The sequence below is a fragment of the Platalea leucorodia genome (genome assembly GCF_965183815.1).
Source record: "Platalea leucorodia genome assembly, chromosome: 3".
Taxonomy (NCBI): Eukaryota; Metazoa; Chordata; class Aves; order Pelecaniformes; family Threskiornithidae; genus Platalea; species Platalea leucorodia.
The window spans coordinates 108,092,278-108,114,614 of record NC_138825.1 but is presented as its reverse complement, the minus strand read 5'-3'; the positions used below and the strand labels follow the sequence as shown (position 1 = coordinate 108,114,614).

Below are 22,337 nucleotides of genomic sequence, written 5' to 3'. Positions count from 1 at the left end.
GTTTGTAATTAAGTGCATCTATTGGGTAAAATGTATGTGAGAACTTAAGGGGTGCCCTGTAGCCTCAGTCCGTCCAGCCTGGTGTTCAGTCTCAGGCAGTGGTGATGGAGAGGTTTTTCACTGAGACCACACTAGCTGGAGTCCCACTGCTTCTTGCAGTCTATTCACCTCAAATTCCCCCAGTGTCCACAGTCACTGGCTTAGGGGTGTTAGAGGGTACGTCTGTGCCAGGTCTGTGTAAACCTTTATCATTCTTGGGTTTGCTGTTCTTTTGAACAGGAGGAGTAGTGATTTTCTTCAACTGCCACTGCAGATCCTAGGCAATCATAATTTTCTTCTTAAGCACATGTTTCAAATCATTGGAGAAATGTACTCGGATGAATATTCTGTTTTGTTGGGTTTTCTCCCCCCTGTCGAACCATGCAGATGGCCTGTTTGTTACAAACAGCAATAAATTAGCAAGGATATGCTATATCCATGTTGCCATTTTTTGAAAAATCCCATATGAAAATACTCAAATTCTGTCCAGCCCCAAAAGTAGATATGTGTTTCCTCTAAAATGAATCTGCAGAGATTGCTTTTGCCCACTCCAGCTGTTTCACAAATAAGCTTGTTTCAGCCTTTAATCTTTACATTAGTACATGGAAAAAACTATTGGCATTGTGTGGCCTCCAGAGGCTGGGCAGAACTTTTACCTGACAGCTCCCTATGTGTTTTCCTGCCAGGCATTCATACTACTAACAAGTTTTTCTAGCTTCACCACCTTACTGATCTTTGACAGACAAGCTGGTTATATGTTGCTTTCATGACATGTCACATATCCATAATATTAATTTTGCAGATTTTTTTAAGCCCTGTTCAAGCAACAGAATGGAAATGGTGCCCATGGCAGCAGCTGCTCTATGAGCAGTATATTGTAGCATGATAGAGGTTATGTGACTTCTGTCCATCTGCTTTGGAAATGAATCCTAGCTTTACACACGGATTCCCCACGCCCCACCCGCTTCCATCAGGAAACTCATATACATGCTGGGGGGTTCTGTTCTTCATGTGCTGTTCATTGTATATAGCAGTTAACCCTGGGTGACAGTAATCTATCATCAGTGTCTGCTTATGTGAAATGTGTTACTCCTCCTTACTTTGAAGCTTTTTCCTATTGGTGTTAAGAAAGAAAGTGAAAACAACTTTTAATACTCATGTAGATCTTTGAACTGTACATACTTTTTCAAACAGTTCTTATTTGAGTCTTTGGCCATGTTTCTTGTCAGAAACATGTTGTCAATCGATTCTTTTTCATATTAATAAATAGGTTTCAGCTCCTCAGTGAGTTGTTCCTAAAACCGTTAAAAAGATTTGTCTGTGTAATAGTATCTGCAAATCCTCCAAGCACATACTTTGTAAAGTGCTTTTTCTGGCATGGGGTATAGAGTTCAACAGGCACCATAAACTATGTTGCCAAAACACTGCATTCCTACGGTAATTTAACTGCATATGCTCTCGACCTTTTGTTATTGTAGATGTGTCACCAAAAAAAACCCTACAGCTATAATGCGTTCTGCTGTCTCAGCACATGTATCTCACGTGGACTTGTTCTAAAACACTTGCAAAAAGAAAAAAAGACTTTCCAAAATGTTTTGAAATAGCCATTGAGTCCTCAGATATTTCAGCCATCAGTAACACTAGGATAATTAAAATACTACTGCCAAATATTCGTCATGATAATGTGACAGAAACTTAAAACTTTTGCAAGAGCTGTCCTAAATGTAGACAGCTTGGGTGTAGACACTTGAGCAATATGGGAAGGCATGGACAAAACATAATGAAGTTAAAAGGGTTTTGCATATTTGCCTTAGAGTATTATTTGTGAGTGTTTCTGCCATAATATTTAAGTATTGTTATTGTAAAAAATCCACTATTAATTACTTTGAGGAAATACTAACTTTCTTAATCTGTTGTATTCTTTAGACTGTATTTGATGTTTCATAGAAGGTCAGAAACAATGCATAACCTTTTTAATTAAACCCGCCCCTAGAAAAGCTCTTCTCTCTCCTCCAAAAGAAAATAAAGGAGAATAAAACAGCCTTCCAGATTTCATTTAAAAACAAACAAACACAAACCACCCAGAAACAAACAAAAAAGTACTGGGACATCTGTTAGTAAGCTGTCATTTATGTAGTAGAGCTGTTACGAAAATAGCCCGTGACAGTGCATTTTTGATCTTAATGAACTGAAGACACGTTAGTCTTTAACAGTACTACTATGGTCAAACCAAACTAGTGCTATAACTTCCAGCCTAATGGAAATCACCAGAACAGGGGAAGCCAGGGGTCTTGTACCCTGATATTGCCATAACTGTATTTAACAGCACTTCAAAGACTAGGAAATGTGTTGTCCGTATATGATAAGTAATTTGTCAGTTACTCAGGTTGGATAGACAAAATGGCTGAGGACAAAACTGGGAAGAGTACTGAGGCTGTTCAGGAAGGACAGGCTGGGATGGTGAAGAGGAGACTTGTCCTCTCCGTGAGAGTGCTGCTGGAGTTCACGGAGCTCTGTCTGGGGATGGATGATGAGCCAAATAAGAGGTTGTGAGTAAGGATTAAAGAGCAGACCACTATGGGTGACACAGTAATGGTTGCTGTAGGCTACTTCATCAGGAAGAACAATTAGATCATAAATCATAGAATTTATAGAATACCCGGTTGGAAGGGACCTCAAGGATCATCTGGTCCAACCTTTCTTGGCAAAAGCATGGTCTAGACAAGATGGCCCAGCACCCTGTCCAGCCGAATCTTAAAAGTGTCCAATGTTAGGGAATCCACCACTTCCCTGGGGAGATTATTCCAACGGCTGATTGTTCTCATTGTGAAAAATTTTCCTCTTGTGTCCAATCGGAATCTTCCCAGATTTGACTTGTACCCATTACCCCTCGTCCTTTCCGTATGACTCCTTGTCACATGAGGCCTTCTACAGACAGCTAGAAGTAGCCTTTTATTTGCAGGGCCTGGTCCTCCTTGGGGACTTTAATCACACCAGTATCTGTTGGAGGGACAACACAGCAGGGCATAAGCAATCCAGGGAGTTCCTGGAGAGCATCGATAACAACTTTGTGACCTGAGTGACAGAGGAGCCACTGAGGAGAGATGCCCTGCTCCACCTCATACTTATAAAGAAGGAACAGCTGATTGTGGATGGGAAAGTCAAAGGCAGCCTTGGCTGCAATGACCATCAGATGGTGGAGTTCAGGATCCTGAGAGGAGGGAACAAGGCAAAAAACAAGCTTACAACCTTTGACTTCAGGAGAGCAGACCTTGGCCTCTTCAGGGATCTGCTTGAATAAGTCCCATGTGATAGGGCCCTAGAGGGAAGAGGGGGTCCAAGAAAGCTGTTTAATATTCAAGGATCACTTCCTCCAGGCTCAAGAACAGTCTATCCCAACAAGCATGAAGTTGAGCAAAAATCCAGGATATCTAGTGATATGCTAGTAAGAGGCAGACCTTAGAGGAGAAGGCAGTGTCCTAAAAAATCTGCTATACCTTTTTTACCTTTAAAGAAGAACTTATGGAAAGATGGATTAGTATTCCTCATCTGTGTGGAATAAATACATGTGACAACAAACAGGCAAAAATAGCCTCATAGTATTGTTGATTAATCAACTGTTTAAGGATGTGTCTGCAATACCAAGTGAACTTGAAGAACCCCCATGACCTTGATAATACCACGCTACAAAACTACTTTGTAGCATGGATTCCAAGTAGTGCTACCCATGGGTTTTTTGCTCTGTGAGATTTTCATGTGGACTGGCTCTCTGAATACAGAAGAAAGAATCAGCTTCATCCACAAGTCAATGGGAAGGAATTTAGGATTTCTTAGGTTATGGAAATGTGAAGAACTGTAGGTTATACTTGTAAAAACTCTCACCACATGTTCTACAAGAACTGTCCGTGTATGGAACTTCTGTGTTTTATTGCTTAAAAAATAAACACAGTAGAGCATGGCTGACTGATGTCTTAAGTCTGAAAATGGTTAGTCACAGCTTCCTTTTTATAAAGTGGGTTTCACCCATTTGGTTGCATAGCTTGTTTGTGCTTTGCATCCACCATCTTACTGTGCTGCAAGTATATACAGAATGTAGGTAAGTTGGTTGAACTACAGACTAGAGATGTTGATTCCCATATATAATGATTCACAACTTGAAATGTTACTAGTGACAGTTTTTGTCAATTTAGTTCATATGTAGAGTCTGTATAATCAATTTGCACGATTTTGCTTTGCTGTTTTAAACATTATTAATATGTAACGCCATGGCCAACCAGACAGAAGTCTGAGATTTGTTAATGAACTATGGAGGTGTTCACCTGTTGGTCATCACTTTAAATCATGAATAGCTCAACAGGAATTTAATAGTTGTTTCTACAAAATGGATATTTAGGAGCTCCTATTCAAAATCAATGAGTCCTATGTCTTGCTTTCATGTAACAAATTCACTAGCATGCTTCTTTCTGTTAGATTGTGAACTCCTTGGATTCAGACTGTCTTTGTTGTGTTTATAGGTACATAAATACCTTTTCAATGATGAAATTGATTGGGCCTGTAAAGCAAGAATTACAATTCTTTTTCTCGCTGTAAACTTGTTTAATTGAAGCTGCAGTAGACAAGGAGATGCAGTGAAGTAAATACAAATATTAAAGATGACCCTTTATTATTTTGCATTCTGCTTAATGATTTTTTTCAAAAAGACTTCGAGGTTGTCAACACCGTAGTATGATAATTTAAGGAAAAAATTAAAAACATTTTAGAGGCAAGTGCTTTTTCTGTGTCACCTCTTTGTTGGTATACTCTTGTATTCATTTGTACAACAGTTATTTTTCTGGATGTAAAAATAAGTTAAGAGCCAGAATAAAGCCCAGGTGTCTCTAGGGTTCTTGTCCAAAATAATCTTTAACTACATTTCTCATTCTTCTCAGCAGCCTCTTAGCCAAAAAGGCACCAAAAATAAATTCAAGGCACCTAAAATAAATTCACCTTATCTTAACCTTCAGTTAATTTAGGAAGCTATGGTTCTTGTTTTACTGTGTCTTGAGGAGTTGGACACCGAAATATATCTCAGTGGCTGAGAATTTTGAGATACAGCATAACTTACATGTGCTTCCAGCAGCATGGACTTCAATACACTACAAAATAGCCAGAACTGTTTTCATTCAGAAATGTGGCCACTCTGTAGAGCACTTGGGTAAGGAGTAAGAATTGTGAACTCCAGACTGTCCTCAATCTGATCTCCTTATTCTTAGAATAATGTCCTAATCACCAGATTAGCAGAGTCACCTTTACATCTGAATCATTCTGCTGCAAAGAAGCAGGATATTTGGGTTCATAACATATGAATTTTTCTGATGGGCTACATTGAGGCTGCAACGATGGTCTGCTGAGCTACCAAATATTTGGGTATATTTTCTATTTTGCAGTGCATGAGAATTTTCAGTCTAGCAAAATTTTTCCACTTATAGAAACAAATGGTTGTTGCTTCTGTAGTTATGGTGAAGCAGTAGTTAATGCTTGCTTTGTCCAACACATTGTTGCTGACTGCAGTTCACATCTATGAAAGCATTTGCATGTTGCTTTATTCTTATTTAGTCTATAATGGAGAACTTTGAATTGTTCATTTGCAAATGCTCAGTACATCAATAAATGATGGTTTTAACTATCTTTTCAGTATAAAACACAGATAATAGAGTCCTTTCATGTGTGCATTTGAGTGAATATTTTAAAATCTCTTTTTTCTTTACCAGGAAAATGTTCTCTGTAGGATTTAATTTTTTTACAAAAAACTACTAGCTAGAAGCTAATTTGAAGCATCAGGAGTCAGATGACAACAAAATAGGGTAAAAGGCAACAAATATAATTGCTTATCTGCTGTTTATAGATTGTCTAAAGAGCAGCCGTGAAGTTGACACTCAGTTTCTGAGTGGCAGCTGTGAATTTGATGATTACCTTGTCCGTTACCGAAAACTGTAAGCATCAGCAACTGTTGGCACATTCAGGAAAATGGTATTGCCTGGTTCATCTGTCTTCCTTTTTAAAGATTATCACCACCTCTGCTGTGTCTGAGGTTGTTCTAAATGAAAACTTCAGTTTTTCTAAAATTTGTATCTTTGAAAGCCATTTTTTTTTCACTCACCAGTATTTTTGTCCCCCTTCTCCATGATATTTTCATGTTTAACATTCAGTCATGACTACAGAATACAGCTGAATGTTACAAAGAGTGATTTGAGTAACCTTCGCTTAGATTATAAAATCTGAATGATCACTACAACCCCACCCATAAAACAATGAACTTTCATAAAAGACAAATTAAATAGAAGGAAAACGGGCATCTCACAAGGACAGAGTGAATGTGGAGAGACCTTTTCATTCCAAGGTATGTCAGGTGGGTTATAATTGTCTCTAATTAGCACAATGTATTCAGCTATAAAAATTCTTTACCTTGAAGCTCAGTGACACTCAAAGATGTCAAATTTCTTTCTACCTTTGAAAACATCAAAGAAAGTGCTTCCAATCTAGCTTTTACAACTGAAAGTTCAGTGATCAGTGCAGAAAAGGGGCAAATACATCAACAGACATAAAGAATATTGATCTCTGGCTGGAAGAACTCTTAAAGCGTTAATTGGTCAAACCAGATTTCATTGTCTAGAGTTAAAAATATATCTATGTATATCAGCACTAAATGCCAGTTATACTTTCAGCAATATGTAAGAAAAATGATGGACTTAAAATAAATAAATGTGATCAGAATCAACTTGAAGATTTCTTAGTTACCCATTCAGTTGTGTGATGATCCTGATGTCTTTCAATTTCACTTTGGAAAACTGGATTGTGGAAGGTTAGCTGTGATCACATGCAGGTTATAGTGCATTAATTTTTTTATCCTGTTATATGTGTTCATAAAATGTTTTAATCTCTTGAAAGGATCTAATTGATAGATCTGTGCAGCAGAACTATATGAAATTCTGAAATACCCATGCCAGTGCCAGTTGGCTACTTCTCATTACTATGGGCAAAATGATGATTGAATGTGTAATTGAAACTGCATCATAATTTTTATTATCAACACTCATTTTCAGTTGCTTATAATTTTTCTAAGTTGTACCATGCAACTTTAACAAGAAACACTTTTGAAAATAAGATTGGCAATACTAGAGACAAAACAGCCTAATTTAAAGCAAATCATGGAATAATTCTAGTTCCATGGCCTTGTTAAAACATATTTAAAAACATGATGGTAGCTTAATGTGCTATACAAAGTGATTTTGTCCTAATACAAGAGAGCTCATTACAAATGAACTTTTATAAGTAGTTAATTTCCATGGATTGACGACATAATAAGGATGCAGGTCATGGTCCAGCAGAAGATAGATGCAGAAGCTAGTCCTTTCTTTGGTCTACTCTGTTGCCTTAGGGAAAATTTCAGTGGTTGAGGAGTCAGCCAACACACCTTTTTAGTTATAGTTCCAGCTTTTTCATCTACTTGGTGTTAATTTTTTTTCTGGCATAGTTCTATTTTCTGTGCATAGTCTGGTGTCTCTATAACAGCAAACAGGTGCAGTCATCTGCCTGTATATCTAATGCTTGTTTTACTAAAAGTGCAGAGTAAAAAGCAATTAAACTGTTCACAGAAGAAGCAAGAGGGTTTTGAGAGGAAGGTATCAGCTGAGAATAACTGAGGCTTTGTTTCAGTTACGGTGGGGAAAAAATGACACTTTGTCACTTGCTTCTGTTACCTGCAACTTCCTATTTTCTTTTCCATGTGCTTTATACCACAAGATTAGATGGAGTTCCGTGGCTTAGATCTGGGGCCAGCCCACTGTCTTAGGAAGCTAAGAATAATGCAAAATTAGGGATAAAATAGGAGCGTGCATAGTGTGCAGCACCGAGTTAGGAAGGTAGCTAGTAGCTGCCTAATGTTGGGCTCACTTGCCCAAGGCTGCATCTACTCATGCAACCATGCAATCCAGATACTGAATTGATTAACACAAAAAACTAAACAGACTAGAAAACTTATGTCTAGTGATGGACTCTTGACAAACCTCAAGAGGTACTTCTTTATATATGCACTGAGGATGAGAACAGTGTATCAAATGCGTTTGAATATATTAAGTTTTTGTCTAGAGAAGGGAAGACGGTTCTTCATGTAGCTATTGATACTAAAGTTGTGATCTCTGCCTTCAGCTATATTGTGTCACTATAAGATGATTGGGAGGTTGCACAACTTTCTTTTAAAAGGGTTGGGTATGGAAATCTATTCTCATCAAATGAAAAGTATTATTCTTTTAACCTTACTGTTATCTCCAGCAAATTTGTTAAGGTTGTAGTGCATATACTTAGCTGTGCTGCCCATGCTGACTGCCTTGAATATGCTGCTTCTCATAGGTAGAACTAGAGATGAGGACTGATTTCTTACATTCCTTCACGTATAGCATGAAACTGGTGAATCACAGGTAAAAAGTATATGTTGATTGAGTCACAATGACAGCTGCTGAACTGGAGGAGGTTTGCATCAAAGCTCTGAGGCTTATGATTTTTAGTACTTCTTCAAAAAGGATGTACAACGTTACATATGAAGAACTTTGAGGTTTCAAGCTAAAGCACTCAAAAGTGAGTGTACGTCAAAGTCTCTGGCTTCTTCTGTGTATGTATGCAGAATGCTACAATGACATAATCACTGTTTTGCATGATTGCTGTATGATTCAATATGCAGAATGGACGACAAATGGAGTAAGGATTTAAAGAAGCTCTCTTTTACAGTTAGGCTAGCATCTAGGGAAGCTGGATGGCATTCCTTTTTCTGACAGACTTGGACGGGATGTCAAAGGGCACTCAAAAGAAAAAGAAAAGGATGTGTACGTTAGCACTGACTAAAAGATTCCATAAGCAAGCCTAAGTTTGGTATCGCATAGCTTTTAAGTAACGGGCACTGCAATAATGTTAACCTAGTATGTGTAAAAATTGCTAGATTGCTAGTTAATGGCAGATTTTGCACTTAAACTATGGGACAGATTTCAGCTGAAGGAAGCCATAAGGAATGTGGTATAATATGTTTTGGAATAGATTAGATCCACAGAGTTAAAATGGCTTTCTAGTGCAAATTCTGACTGATTTTAATGTTAGGTTGTTTTTTTTGTTTTCTGTTTCTGTTTTACAGTGTAATGTGGGAACCAATGGGAGACGGTAAAAAGATTATTTCACTGGCTGATAATAACGTATTATTGTGGGATTTGCAGGAAAGTTCAGCCAAAGCTGTGGTAAGAATTTTTTTTTAACAAATTGTGGTATACTTGAATATAGTAGAAACAACAACATTCCCTAGCCTAGAATTTGCTAATCTTTTAACTACTCAGAAATATCTTGTTGCCTTTAATGTGGGTGGGAGAAATGAATACTCTATCAGTTGTCTTGAATACAAGTGTTTAAGAGTAGGCAACTCAGAATTTTTGTATCTGTTGCTAGTTGTTAAATGTTTTCCTTTTTCTAGAGTTGCCCTTCCTTTCCTACTGGTTTTACAGTGAACAATCTAAAATAAAGTCATACTAACTTGATAAATGTGTACGAGAGAAAAATTGGTGATTGGTAAAGCCAAAGGTTATTGAATTCAGATAATAGTATATTAACTCATGTTGGTTAATACCTCTATTTAATTTACAATGCTTATTGCATATATAAGCATAATATAAATTTCTCTATTTACTGTGCACTGCTTTGAGTTCTCAGTATGAATTTAATCTAGTACCATACTGTCTCTTCAGATTATTTCACTCGTTGCTAAAACCATCTTATTCAGGAACATATATGAAAAGGTGTCATTGGCATAGATTTCTCTCTGATTATGCCACGTCTTACAGATATACAAAAAAGTCTGCTTATTTATGTATAATGACATAGATTGCATATAGAAAACTTGGAATGTTTCTGTATAGAGTCATTTAGGTCAGTGTCTGTCCTTAAAAATGGAAACTGATTATGTCAAGGACATTATTATTCAGTTGATCTGTTGTCACTTCTTGAGTTAACTCCTCGCTTTGACTTGTTCAGGGTTAGTTTCTTTTCTTGGATGCTACAGAATCAGATTTTTCAACTGGAAGTTGCTTAAAGAGTCAAGACATGTCCATAAACTCTTCCCTGTTGTACCATCTGACTGTGTGCAAACAGATGAAGTCTTGAGTTGCTATTATTTTGCGTAGTATCAACGTAATGTAATACAGTTTAATCCTTTATGTTCATAATTAAGCCCTTTGGGTTCCTTCACTAGATGAGGAAACTTTGGCACTTTTTTCACCTGGAACTTCAGTCTTCAATCAGTGTTATATTACCTTCCAGGGCTTCTTCAAAGTAGTGTTTGTTTTTATCAAATTGATGTTGAGAGTTTCTGAAGGCTAGCCTCCAGGACCTCGTCTGTAGCATTGTATCCACTGGATTTGCATTACTCCTACATTAGTCAGTATTTCTTTTCTAATGCCTGTGAAACACACAGAATTTTTTTGAATGCCTTCTTTAAGTCTGTTGAAAAACAGGGGATGGTGCTGCTTCTATGCCATAGCTCTTCATGTCTCTTTGAAGTGTTGAGACTACTAGACTACTTAGCATTTTCCCTTTCTCCTTTCTGTCTTTGGGCAGCTCTGTCCTCTCTTGCTAAAGTTCTTTTGAATGTTAGTTTTTTCACTCACTATCCCAACCACTTTCTCATAACTATCTCAAATTTCTTCCCAATCCTAATCTCTCTGAAATATGATTTCCTCTGGGATGCTGTCTAATGTGTTACCAGTCTCTCTGTGTGTAGGAATTTTGCAATGAATGACAAGTTCTTTTTTTTTTTTCCTTGATTTTTATTTTGCTTGGGATTTATTTACTAAAACTTTGCATGTTGTGTCTTTTTACTATTCCATTCCTTTGAACTAAGCTCCTTGCTCTGTCGCACAAGTATTTGTGAATGTAACCATGATTTCCATTTTCTTTTCCTTCTATTGCTATAATTGGGATCTGCATAATTTTGGAGAGGACTAGACTCTTTACCAAACTATGTCATTGCAGCACGATTTTGGAAATCGGTATTTCTGTCCTCAAAGCAATATTCAGCTTGCTGATCCCTTCAGTATTTCAATTAGTGTTCCTTACCTAGAATATCTTTTATTCTGTTACTTTTAAAATATGCCTGTACTGCATCAAATATTGATGGCAAAATAAGGACTCTAGAAGGCAAAGTAAGTGATAAAGGAACTAAGGGGATTTAACCTGTGACATTTGTTATATGCTTATAATTGATAAAAGGAAACAAGAAAAAACAAAAGTGAAATTCTGCATCAAAAAACCTGCTTCATCTAATGAAGCTAAGACTATGAAAGTAGATGTATCAACCCTTGACTGACATCTTCAGACAGGACCATTTTGAAATGTCTGTTCAAAACCTTAGTTTGCAGAAGTTAGGAGTGTCGTTTAGATTTTACAGTCAGGCTCTCAGGAGACCTGATGTAGAATTTGACTGATCCTCTATATTTCTGTCTAAAATAATCTAGTATCCCATGTGAGTCCACTGTAAATTAGAATTGCTTGTGATTAAAAATTTTACCTGGAAATAATTGTTTACCGTTATCAGTCTTCTGCCCCAGCAATTTTAAGTTACTCTTAGATGATATTTGGCTCATCACTGAGTAAGTGACCACTTTTAAAATGAAGTTTAATAGTGAAAGTCCATGGAAACTTGACTCTCAGAAAACATATCTCCAGGCATCTAAAGCCAGGTGAATCTCTTCTAAGATGGCTGGTATTGTTGCATTCCTGTTGAATTTTTGTCTGCAACAAATTTGTCTCAAACACGTCTGCGAGTTCCTGAGTTAACCAGAGTCCAGCTGAACAAGACTGTGAGGAAAGCATGAGCATCTCTTTAAAATGCCTGCTGTAGACTTTCTAGTAATTAAAATGATGACAACCTGAAGTCCAGTATCTGTTGTGGTTTAACCTCAGCCAGCAATCAAGCACCACACAGCTGCTTGCTCACCCTCCCCTGCCTTGCTGGGATGGGTGAGAGAATTGGAAGAGCAAAAGTAAGAAAACTTGTGGTTTGAGATAAGAACAGTTTAATAACTTAAATATTATAATAATAATAATTTTAAAAAATTGTAATGAAAAGGAAAACAGAGAGAGAGAGAGAAACAAAACCCAGGAAAAACAAGTAATGCAACTGCTCACAACCCGCTGACCGATGCCCAGCCCGTCCCCGAGCAGCAATCGCTGCCCCCCGGCCAACTCCCCGCAGCTTATATACTGAGCATGACGTCATATGGTATGGCATAGCCCCTTGGCCAGTCTGGGTCAGCTGTCCTGGCTGTGCCCCCTCCCAGCTTCTTGTGCACCGGGCAGAGCATGGGAAGCTGAAAAGTCCTTGAGTAGTGTAAGCACTACTTGGCAACAACTAAAACATGAGCGTGTTATCAACATTATTCTCATCCTAAATCCAAAACACAGCACTATACCAGCTACTGGGAAGAAAATTAACTCTGTCCCAGCCAAAACCAGGACAGTATCATAGGCTTTTTCAGGCCTAGAATCAACTGCTGTGTATTTCTGAAATCTTTGAAGATTACCTTCTTCCTAAGAGATTAACTCCCTGTTAGAATCCATAGAAGGCTGAAAAACAGTAACTGTTATTCTGTAGCAATTTTATATTAGCAAAAACAAGCAAAAAATAACACTCCACCCCATGCTTTGCTGCTGCAGTATTTAGAATGTGAGAGAGAAATCTGTGAGAACAAGTAGGTTAGAAGACAGATAGCATTGGTAGGGGTAAGCAATAAATACATTTTCCATTTGGTTATCACCATGTACAAGCAGTGTTTGTAGGCCCATAAGCTGTTGGTGAAATAGTGATTTCTTTCTGTGTATATCCTGTTTATAAGGGATTGTTGAATGCAAAATATGTCGTAACCCTAAAAAGCACATGATTTGTATTTTAATGCTTTTTGGTCAGTGTAAAAACACACTTTTCTGGGATATTAATAAAAAGAGCTTTTTTGGCCTTGAAAACAGGTACAGAACAGCCTACAGCAAAAAATCACCTCTCACCAGCATTAAAAAGGGGGCATGTATTTAAAAAAAAAAAAAAAATAAAAAATCCTGAAGAGAGACCATGGACACCACTCACAGTTCCTTTGGAGGTTATAGCTGATTATACAAGGCATCAGTTGGTGCTGTGTAGAAAATTCTTGCCAGGAAGTTCACATTTGCTTTATACGCAGATACATAGGGAGATTATTTAAATGATAAGAAACATTGCGTTTATTGTTCCTTAGGATAAAAGGTTGTCCATTTTTCACATATCTTAGCCACCTGATGTCTTATCACCTAACACGCTGTTTGGTTCTAGCAGATGGTGACAGGGCAGTAAGTAGCTAGTAAACTTATATATTCTCTAGGGACTGTTGAGGAGAAAAAGTCTTTACAAAATATTCCTATTTCTATAGACTTATAAGTGAAATAACCATGTACGTGTGTGTGTACATTATTTTAACTGAATAAATCAATAGCCTAGGATTAAGATAATAAAAACGTCAGTGTGTTTGAATTTTTTCCCTTTTGGTCAAAACACGATAGTGTTCAAGTTGAATGACGTCATCATCATTAACTAAAAGTAGGATCTGGTCCACTGTATCTGTATCAGGTAATAGAAGTAAGGAGGTATTCATTGCACTGGTGCAGCACTGGTCTACCGGTTTTAAGAACACATTTCAATTGCTTCCTTTTTGGTTAGGCATGCATTATAGGCAGTATTAATTTTAATGGCAAGAGGTAAACCCAAGGCTACTCTTTATGAACTTTTCATGTTTGTGAAAAAGTTCATCTAAAACTCAGCTGTAGTATTTGTGAAAAACTGAAAATATATGTGTTTTTAAAATTTTGCATAGGCCAAAATTTCTGCTTGCCTACGCTGATCAAAACTGTATTTTATTGGGTGCACCTCCTCTGTCTGCCTGGGAGTTACAAGTCACATTGTTTAATTAGAATTAGCCTGACGAATTTTAGGTTTCCTGATATTTTCAGAGCTTCTTTGTAGTAAAATTACTAGTGTGTTCATTCTCTGAATTATCTGGTGAACCTGTCACAGGAAACGTTTACTAACCATAACTTACCATACAGTTCTGTGGGTTTGGGTTTTTTTTCCCCCCCTTTCAACATTTTTTTTGCTAACTTGTTTCTTTGTTACAGTATTTAATACAGGAATATTTGCCTGTATTTGCATTAAGACAAGCTTCTCCTGTCCTTTCGATCGCTCCCTTTATTATTGTTTTGAGGACATTACCTTCTGGGGTGAAACTAATCTTATGCTCACCGCATCATTACCTTTTGCAATTAAATTAGCTATTCTTTGCCATTTATAATCATTAGCTGAACCCAAGAGAAGCCCAACCAATCCACAAGGTCTGGGTAGGTTCTGCTGAAAAGATGACAGTTAATATTTCTGTATATAGACTTTAGTTCAGATGTCACCAAATTACTAGAATTCTTCCTTGGGTAAATGCAGTATGTTTGGAATGGCAGATGAGCGCAACAGAATGAAACAGAGATGTTAAAATATAAACATTTTTCTGTTTGCCTTATGTTTTCACAAAGGGGAGGAGTAGAGTTGTGGTTTTGATTTTTATCCAAATAATTAATTAGATTCCTTTTAGATTTCTTGTCCCTTCTTGATTTTTCAGTAGCATTTAACATATAGGTGATCTTCATTCAGAACAACAGAAAATATCTGGCAGTGGCATTCCAGGCAAGAAGGAAGATCTTGTGGGGAAGATTTCACAGTCTATCTGGATAAAAGAAATGTATCCAAATATAGGATGATGTTAGGTATAAGCATGAGATGCTTTCTTGGCAAGATGGCTACTGTTCCTCAAGGCAGGAAATACATTGTGGACTTCAGTGGGGAACTTTGTAGAGTGCCCCGTAATCACTGCAACTAGAATAAGCATAGATTAATTAAAGGAGGGCAAAAAACTGTCTGAAGAAAAATGACAGAGAAATTACTGGATCAGAAAGAGGATGGAAGACCAGTTCTTAAAGAGTTGGTGTTGGGATCAATTTTGTTTAATGGTCTCCTTAACAATAGCATAGAAGTAGGAGTGAAATGATGGAAACTTCTGATGACAGAAACTTGGAACACATCATCAAGTATATAGGAGTAACTATATTTCAGAGGATGAACTGGCTGCTCTTGATGTTTAGTTTAATTTTTGTATTATAAAGCAGAAAACTTGTATTTAAGGAATAAAAATATTTTCTTTCTGTGAGGTAGAAACTCAGCACTTAAAAATATGTAGATTCTGTTACTTAGCTATTCTGAGAATGACTCTGAGCTGCCGGTATGATGAGGCTGTTTGAAAAGGTAAATGATTGTAAGATGGTTCAGGAGAAAAGAACAGTTATGAAAGGACTATGTGGTGTGGTCGCCTGCAACAGGAGGAATTGAACTCAAGGAATTTAAAGTCCTCATCAATATTTCTGTTTCTGTCAATAACAAGCCAGAACAACACTCATCCCTTCTTAATGTGGATCTCAAAATAGTCTTTCAATGGCTTTGTTACTGTGGTTTATTACAAGAACATCATCTTGAGGCTGTCTTGAGATCTCGACACAACCTCCAACATGCACAGAATTGTGGCCCATTTCCAGTTGATAAGGGTATGGTTAAAAAGCAAAAAAAAAACCCATTGTGTGTGATTTATCTCAATGAGTTTAGTAATCACTACCATGAGTTAACTTCTTTCAGTTGATACTCTTTACAAATTCTAAATATTTATGGACTTAATTGTTTAAGATGTCTTCGCTACCCCATCTTCACTGAGGAGGCAGTCAAGATCAAATAAGCATGTGCAGAGTAAGCCTATGAATATTTCATAAATGGAATAATGGCTTCTTTAGTGGTCTTGTCTAGAATGCACTTGACCATCCATCAGATTTTTAGCCTTACTAACTTCTGAATAAGATGTGAGAGTTCCTTAGTGTTCATTTTTTGTGGGTTTTTTTTGTGATTTATTCTGTTTGAAACACAGCTGCTGCTGTAGGGGTAAGAAAACTAAAGTTATTAAATAAACATTTATTTTTAAAAAAAGGCATTCAGAAGTCAAAAGGCATGTTTTCTCATTTATCAAGTAAAAGATTTCTGTTTTTTTATCTTTCAAATAATTTCTAAGTGTTTAAAAACCAAAAACTTAATATATTTTACGTACTTCAAATTGTAATGGCCGTTTTTGTCAAGAAGGGAAAACAAAATAATTTCCTGAAAGAAAATGCAGAATATAAATGTATTGATAACTATTTAGTAGATTGCTGCAGTTCCTAAGCCTTTGCATAGAAATTTGCATCTTTGTTCTCCCAATATAATGACTGATAATCCTGTTTTTTCAAATGAGAAAATTCTGAAACTAAGATACTAATCTGTGTGCTAATATTACACACTCTACCAAGTGGATTGATTTTAATTAACAGAGAAGAAAACTTTGTATTTTTAACATTTTTATGCTAGCCTTTATTTTCTTACAAGAACGTTGCTTGAGTGTCACTGGTAACCATTTACACATGCTAAGCAATGTAGCATTTGCTTTAATTTGGTGCTTTTTTTGGTATCCAGAAAGATGTTATATGAATTTCTAAATTAATCAAATTAGAGCATTAGAACAGTCTCTATTTCCTAGATATTTTGTTCTTGGGAGATGTTTTCTAATGGTTTGTGTCAAAGTCTGTTTGAGGGAAACAACTGACCTTTCAAATGTGTGACGTAATTATTAATTTTTACTCATTCTACCTAACAAAACAAAACAAAACAAAAACAACAACAACAACAAAAACAAAACAAAACAAAAAAACAAGTTGTGCATATAAAAACTTATTTATTAGATGAAGATAGTGTAGTAAGAGAACAGAACTACATGTTTTCAGTTACCATTTCATCCAGAAGTTTATAGAACTTTAGAACTGGTCCTCCCGCATTGTTTTTCATACGTTGTGAGAGAAGAAAATTACAGCCCCCTCAGCTCTTCTCGGAAGAGAAGTTGATAAATTCTGCCATTCGTCTGCTTCATGCTGCTCAGTTCTAAGAATGGTTATGCTGATCCATTCCCGAGTCCATGCAGCCCCAGTATTCTGCTTGAAACAGTGGCCGCAGCAGACTCCAAGGAAAACTTCAGTGGAGCAAATGTATTGGATAGTTTGCCCATAACGCTCAGACAGTCTTCTACTCTTTTCAATCCAAGGATTTTTCTGAGCCTGCTTGGGTTTATCTGCTTAGTGTAACCCTCCATAGATATTTCTTCCAAGTACTTTCCTATTCTGTTCTTGAACATAAGTAAGCTTTATGCATTCAAGTGTCCTTTGTCAAGGAGTCCATTGGGTGGAGAACCACTTCCTTTTGTTTACTGTTGAATCTGATTTCCACAGAAATTTTTTTTTTTTTTTTTTTTTTTTTTTTTTGGAAAAGGGCATGAACAATCGGTTCACTGTCTCCACGCTGCTTGTGATTTTTCTAGATAATTTCTGTACCCTCTAGAGGTTAATACATGCTGGAGTTTGGGGGTTTTTTAAGGATACTGCCTATCCTATCCTCTTTCCAAATGTGATTCTGAACTACCAGCTTTGTTTCCCTTAAGCTGGTTTCTTTGATTTCCAGGAAGGAGACTTGCAGACTTCCTTCTGTTACATAAGAATTCCTTCTTATGTATGAACATTTCCCTCCCTTACCTTTTAGCTGTCCTTTAAATGAATGCAGTTTCTTTCAGGCTCATAGAAGACATGCAAAAGAACATAGAACAAAAACTTATTCAATAACTTCTGGGATTTCATTTTATTAATAGAAGTCTACTGTGAGTTGATTGGGAACTTGGCTGTATACATAGTTGGACATCCATACAAGGAAAGATGTAATTTACTTCCTGCAAGTACTTAAGAGTTGCTTGGGAAGGCAAGGATGACTTGGCCAGTCTAACACATACGTGATTTTTTTTCATATGTGTTGTTAAGAAATAGCGCAGGATGCGTGTGCTGGCCTCACCCCTAAACTTTTGACTGAAAAAGAAAAAAAATCTTTTTATAATAGTTTACATGATAAAAGTTGAAATAAAGACTTAAAAATGGCTGGAATGCTGGAGAAAGTAGTATCTACTGCTGACAAAGACGTTCTGCCCTGAGTCTTAGTTTGGATATATGATGCCGTCTGTCTCAAGAACAGATTTGGGAAATACCTGATGAGAGATACTCTTTTTGTTGGTACTTCCTTACTGTCAGTGTTAACATTTGCTTCTCTCCCCCCAGTCTGAGCTTTGTTTGGCCAAGACTGCTTACTAAAGAAACAGTTTAATTTTTGAAACGACGCACTCAAACTCTGCATATTCTCTTGTGCCTGGAATCTACTATGTGTCAAAAAACAAACAGTGCAGTTTATTATCCTGTGTCCAGTGTCCTATGCAGTATTTTTCTTTATATTAATAACATGCAAGTTGTAGAAAGGCTTTCAGACAGTATTTGTACTTGAGGAAGAATGGTGCTAGAGGAGTAGGTTTGGCCACAGTGTTATATCACTCAACACATGAGCAATATATAACCTTGCATGCTGGGATTTCTGCATTTTCTTAAAAAAAAAAAAAAAAAAAAATCTGAAAAATTTTTGGAAGATAACACATCTTAGGTAGCATAGACTTCGGTGATGGAAGAGTCGTAATTTCTAGATTGCTAATCTGAACACTAAATAAATGGGATATTCTTGGTGGAACTGTAATAGTAAAAAGTTACCAAAATACAGAAATAGTCATTGGTATCATATAAAAACAGATTTAAGCAGTCTTGTATTGAGAACATATTCTTCTGTTGATGTCAGTTGAAGTTTTTGTAAGCAGTATGTATGTTTTAGTCTTTTTCAACCATCAAAGTGTAATATTTCTACTGAGAAATCTTCTATTTAATAGAATATTTTGTGACGTGTTAGGATTTAGGTAAAGGAGAAAAGTGATCCAATGAGATCCAATGCAGTAATCTGTTTTTGTGAAATCCATCTTAATGAAATATTTTGAAATATGAACATAGTGTGCAAGATGACCAAATTAGTTTGCTGTCTGGCTAGCCACTTGAAATTTGTATAAGTTTTATATCTGATTAAAATGCAAGTATTTTGGTATGCCCCCCTTTAGATATTAAACAATCAGTTTCAGTCAGTGATTAGAAGTAAAAGTAATTTGCAGTGTCTGCAGCCTCATTTTTCCCCACGTTCACATGGAATTGGAGGGTAACTTGCTGTACAAATTCAACGAGAAAGTTGATTACTTTGTGCCTTCTTTCCATTAACTATGGAGATGCAGGGCTGTCTGCTCAATGACATGCAAGCCTGGTTTTGGAACTGAAACCTTTAATTCTCACGGACTGTAGGTTAGTGATCTCGTACCTGCTATTATTTTAATAGGCATGTATGTGATGACAAGGGCACCTGGGCCTTGATTTTTTTAGTTTACATTTATCAAAGAGTCTTTGACACTATAATTCTGTTCCTGTAGATAAAATTTGGCGTTTTGACATGGAAAAAGAGTCTTGTAAGACTGTTCATGAAACTAAATGGGTGTGTTTATTTGCCTGTTTGAGGCAGCTACAAATTTGTGCAATGTGCCCTTATTGTCTATCTACTGTTTCAACAAATGATCTGAAGCTGTTTAATTTAGTTCATAAAGTAGTACAGTACTTCTGCTATTTCTGAATACATTACACTGCATAAGCCTTTGTAAAAATTACTTTGTGAGATACAAAATCATCTCTAGCTCATAATTTTTTTTTGTTTTTTATTGTAGCATTTTCGTAGTCTGTTACAGTTGGAACAATAGGCTATTGTGCAGTTTTTGTCTTCAGTGGAACTAATTTCATTTTAGCTTTACGTTTAGAAACATTGACAGCTTCGTTTCATTATTTTAGCTCTCTAGTTCTGCAGCCTTGGAAGGAAAAGGACAATTAAAATTTACTTCTGGAAGATGGAGTCCGCACCACAATTGTACACAGATTGCAACAGCCAATGATACCACTGTTCGAGGATGGGATACACGAAGCATGAGGTAATGACAAATTGCAGTCTTGTTCTCTAAAAAAGAGTCTCCTTGGAGATGGATTTTTCATTGCTCCTAACATATTTTTTAAATTTTTTTTCTAAAGATTAGAAATGTGCCAAAGCTATCACTTATAGAAGGAATGGCTGGGCTTGCGTAGCTGATACATTCACGATTTAGTAAAGGGGTCTCTTTGTTTTTTCCCCTCAGCTTCAATTCTAACTTGTATATTGAGTTTTACTGAACTGTGTACTAGTCTCAGGATGATTTGCTCAATACATAGGCATTACTTGAATGAAGCTGTTCTGTAATTCAACCTGAAAATGATTTAACATCAGTCCTGACTATACTATGAACTGTCTTCATAGCATACTATTTAAAGGTAACTTTAATCTCTGAAGGTAATTCACAGGGTAAATTCACTCTTCACTTTTCTGATTTTAACAAATAGTATACTATATTATATTAAAGACTGTAGTATGCTAGTTATATGAAAGTACTGAATCTATCAAAATCATAACCAGATCAATTAAGGCTTTGAATATACCTAATAAGGTGTTTTTCCCTCCTGCCCAGTTGTGATTTCAATAAGCAAAGGAGTGATGTTGTGCATATCTGTTGCCATGACTACTAAAGCCTGTGCAAGCTTTTTTAAGATACGCTTTATCCCCTTAGCACATAGTAATTTATCACTAAACCGAGAAGACTGATGTCTTGTAATAACTTTTGTTGCCTTAAAGGGGGATGACTTTAAATTTAGTTCTATGGTTCCTGCCAGCTCAGGGGTGTAGCAATAAATCCCCATGTTTGCCAGTCTTATGTGTTTTTGCCAAAAAGGTTTATTTAATTTAATAAACAAAAGCTGAAAATACAAATATAATCATTAAGTCACTTCCTGTACACTTGTCATCAGGTTTGAGAGTCCTATTCTTTGTCCTGTAAAAGGATATATAAAAATCTAACTTCATATATATGTTTATACTTTCATTTATGAAGACTCTTTTAAACAAAGCATACAAGAGAGGAAAGAAAGGTCAAAGGAGAAAGGTGGTGGTGGGGTTTTTAAGTGGCTTTTTTGTGATGTTTTTGTAATCATCCTATTCATAACGTATAGCATGCAGACCTTAAGATTAAAGCCCGTGTTTCTAAGTAGGAAATGTTAAATACTGTGAAGTCTGCTTCATGCTCTGTCTCATTAGAAAAAGCATCTCTATCTTGCATTAAGTGAATACTCTGAGTAACTTTTATGAAAGAGAGGTAGTCCAGATATTAACAAGATCCTCAATGAAATGGTAGCTTGGTTAACAAAAGCAAACCCCACAATTCTAATTACTTTAAGTGAAGCTCAGATTAGATAGTCCTTGAACCAATTTACAAGTACTGGGCTATGCCAAAGAGCTGTTTGCAATCTACTTGAAAAATATGTGCAAGAATAAGTTTCATCTGCAATTACACTGTAATGTGTCTGGAATGACGTGAATATTTGATAATGGCTAGTTAAGCTAGAGGTAGGAGTTTAAAGTCAGGGCAGTATAAACTGTGGCAGTATAAGAAGCAAAAAATGGGGGGGCAGGCGGAAATCAAGGACAGAATATTGCTATACCAGCAAAGAATAAGAGAAGAGAGATACTAAAGAAGTAGCTAGAATAGCTGCTTCTGTAGAGTGCAATTATGATAGCTGTAAGATAGAGGGAGTGAATTATTTTGGACATAGCAAACGGGGCGGGGGGGGAGGGGCAAAAAGAGGTTGGTGGGAAGATCCCAGACTAGACTAGGAAGCAATCTTAATCAGAGAAGAGCTTGTGAAGCAGAGGAGACAGACGGCAGGCCAAGTGGATTTAGAGAGAGAATTGTATCTGGAAAATCTAGAGTCCAAGAATAAATTCTAAAAAATATGGAAGAAAAAGAATATGCGAACGTGGAGCCAGTAGCTGGAGAAAATGTTCATGTGGTCTGGCCTTAATCTTATGATATAAGTGGGAAATTCAATGTAGGTATTATTGCTGTAGGTAGGATGATAGAGGGAAAGAAAAGCATATTCATATTTGAGAAGGAAAGGGATCGAGTGGTCAGAATAATAGTTAAATTGGGCTAAAGGCTTTCATGGTAAGCACTACTGAATGTACGGTGGACAGTGGTATTTCTTTTTAAGGCCTTGCACACATCTCCGTGAGCAATGCAAGAAGTGCAAGAAAGAAGTGAAAGGTGCAATAAAGAAGGAAAGAA

At 36.6% G+C, this 22,337-nt stretch overlaps 1 protein-coding gene across 9 annotated transcripts in view; it reads left to right on the top strand.

The window, feature by feature from the left end:
* The window catches only part of EIPR1 (EARP complex and GARP complex interacting protein 1), a 96,448-nt gene that overhangs the window by 58,110 nt on the left and 16,001 nt on the right, over window positions 1–22,337 (top strand). For all 9 annotated transcript variants that reach the window (XR_014227568.1, XM_082305781.1, XM_082305784.1 and 6 more), the window contains 2 exons: window positions 9,200–9,299; window positions 19,984–20,120. Coding sequence is in view for 8 of the 9 variants with exons in the window: in XM_082305781.1 (XP_082161907.1) it covers window positions 9,200–9,299; window positions 19,984–20,120 (237 nt within the window). In the remaining variant the exon portion in view is untranslated. The remainder of the gene's footprint in view (window positions 1–9,199; window positions 9,300–19,983; window positions 20,121–22,337) is intronic.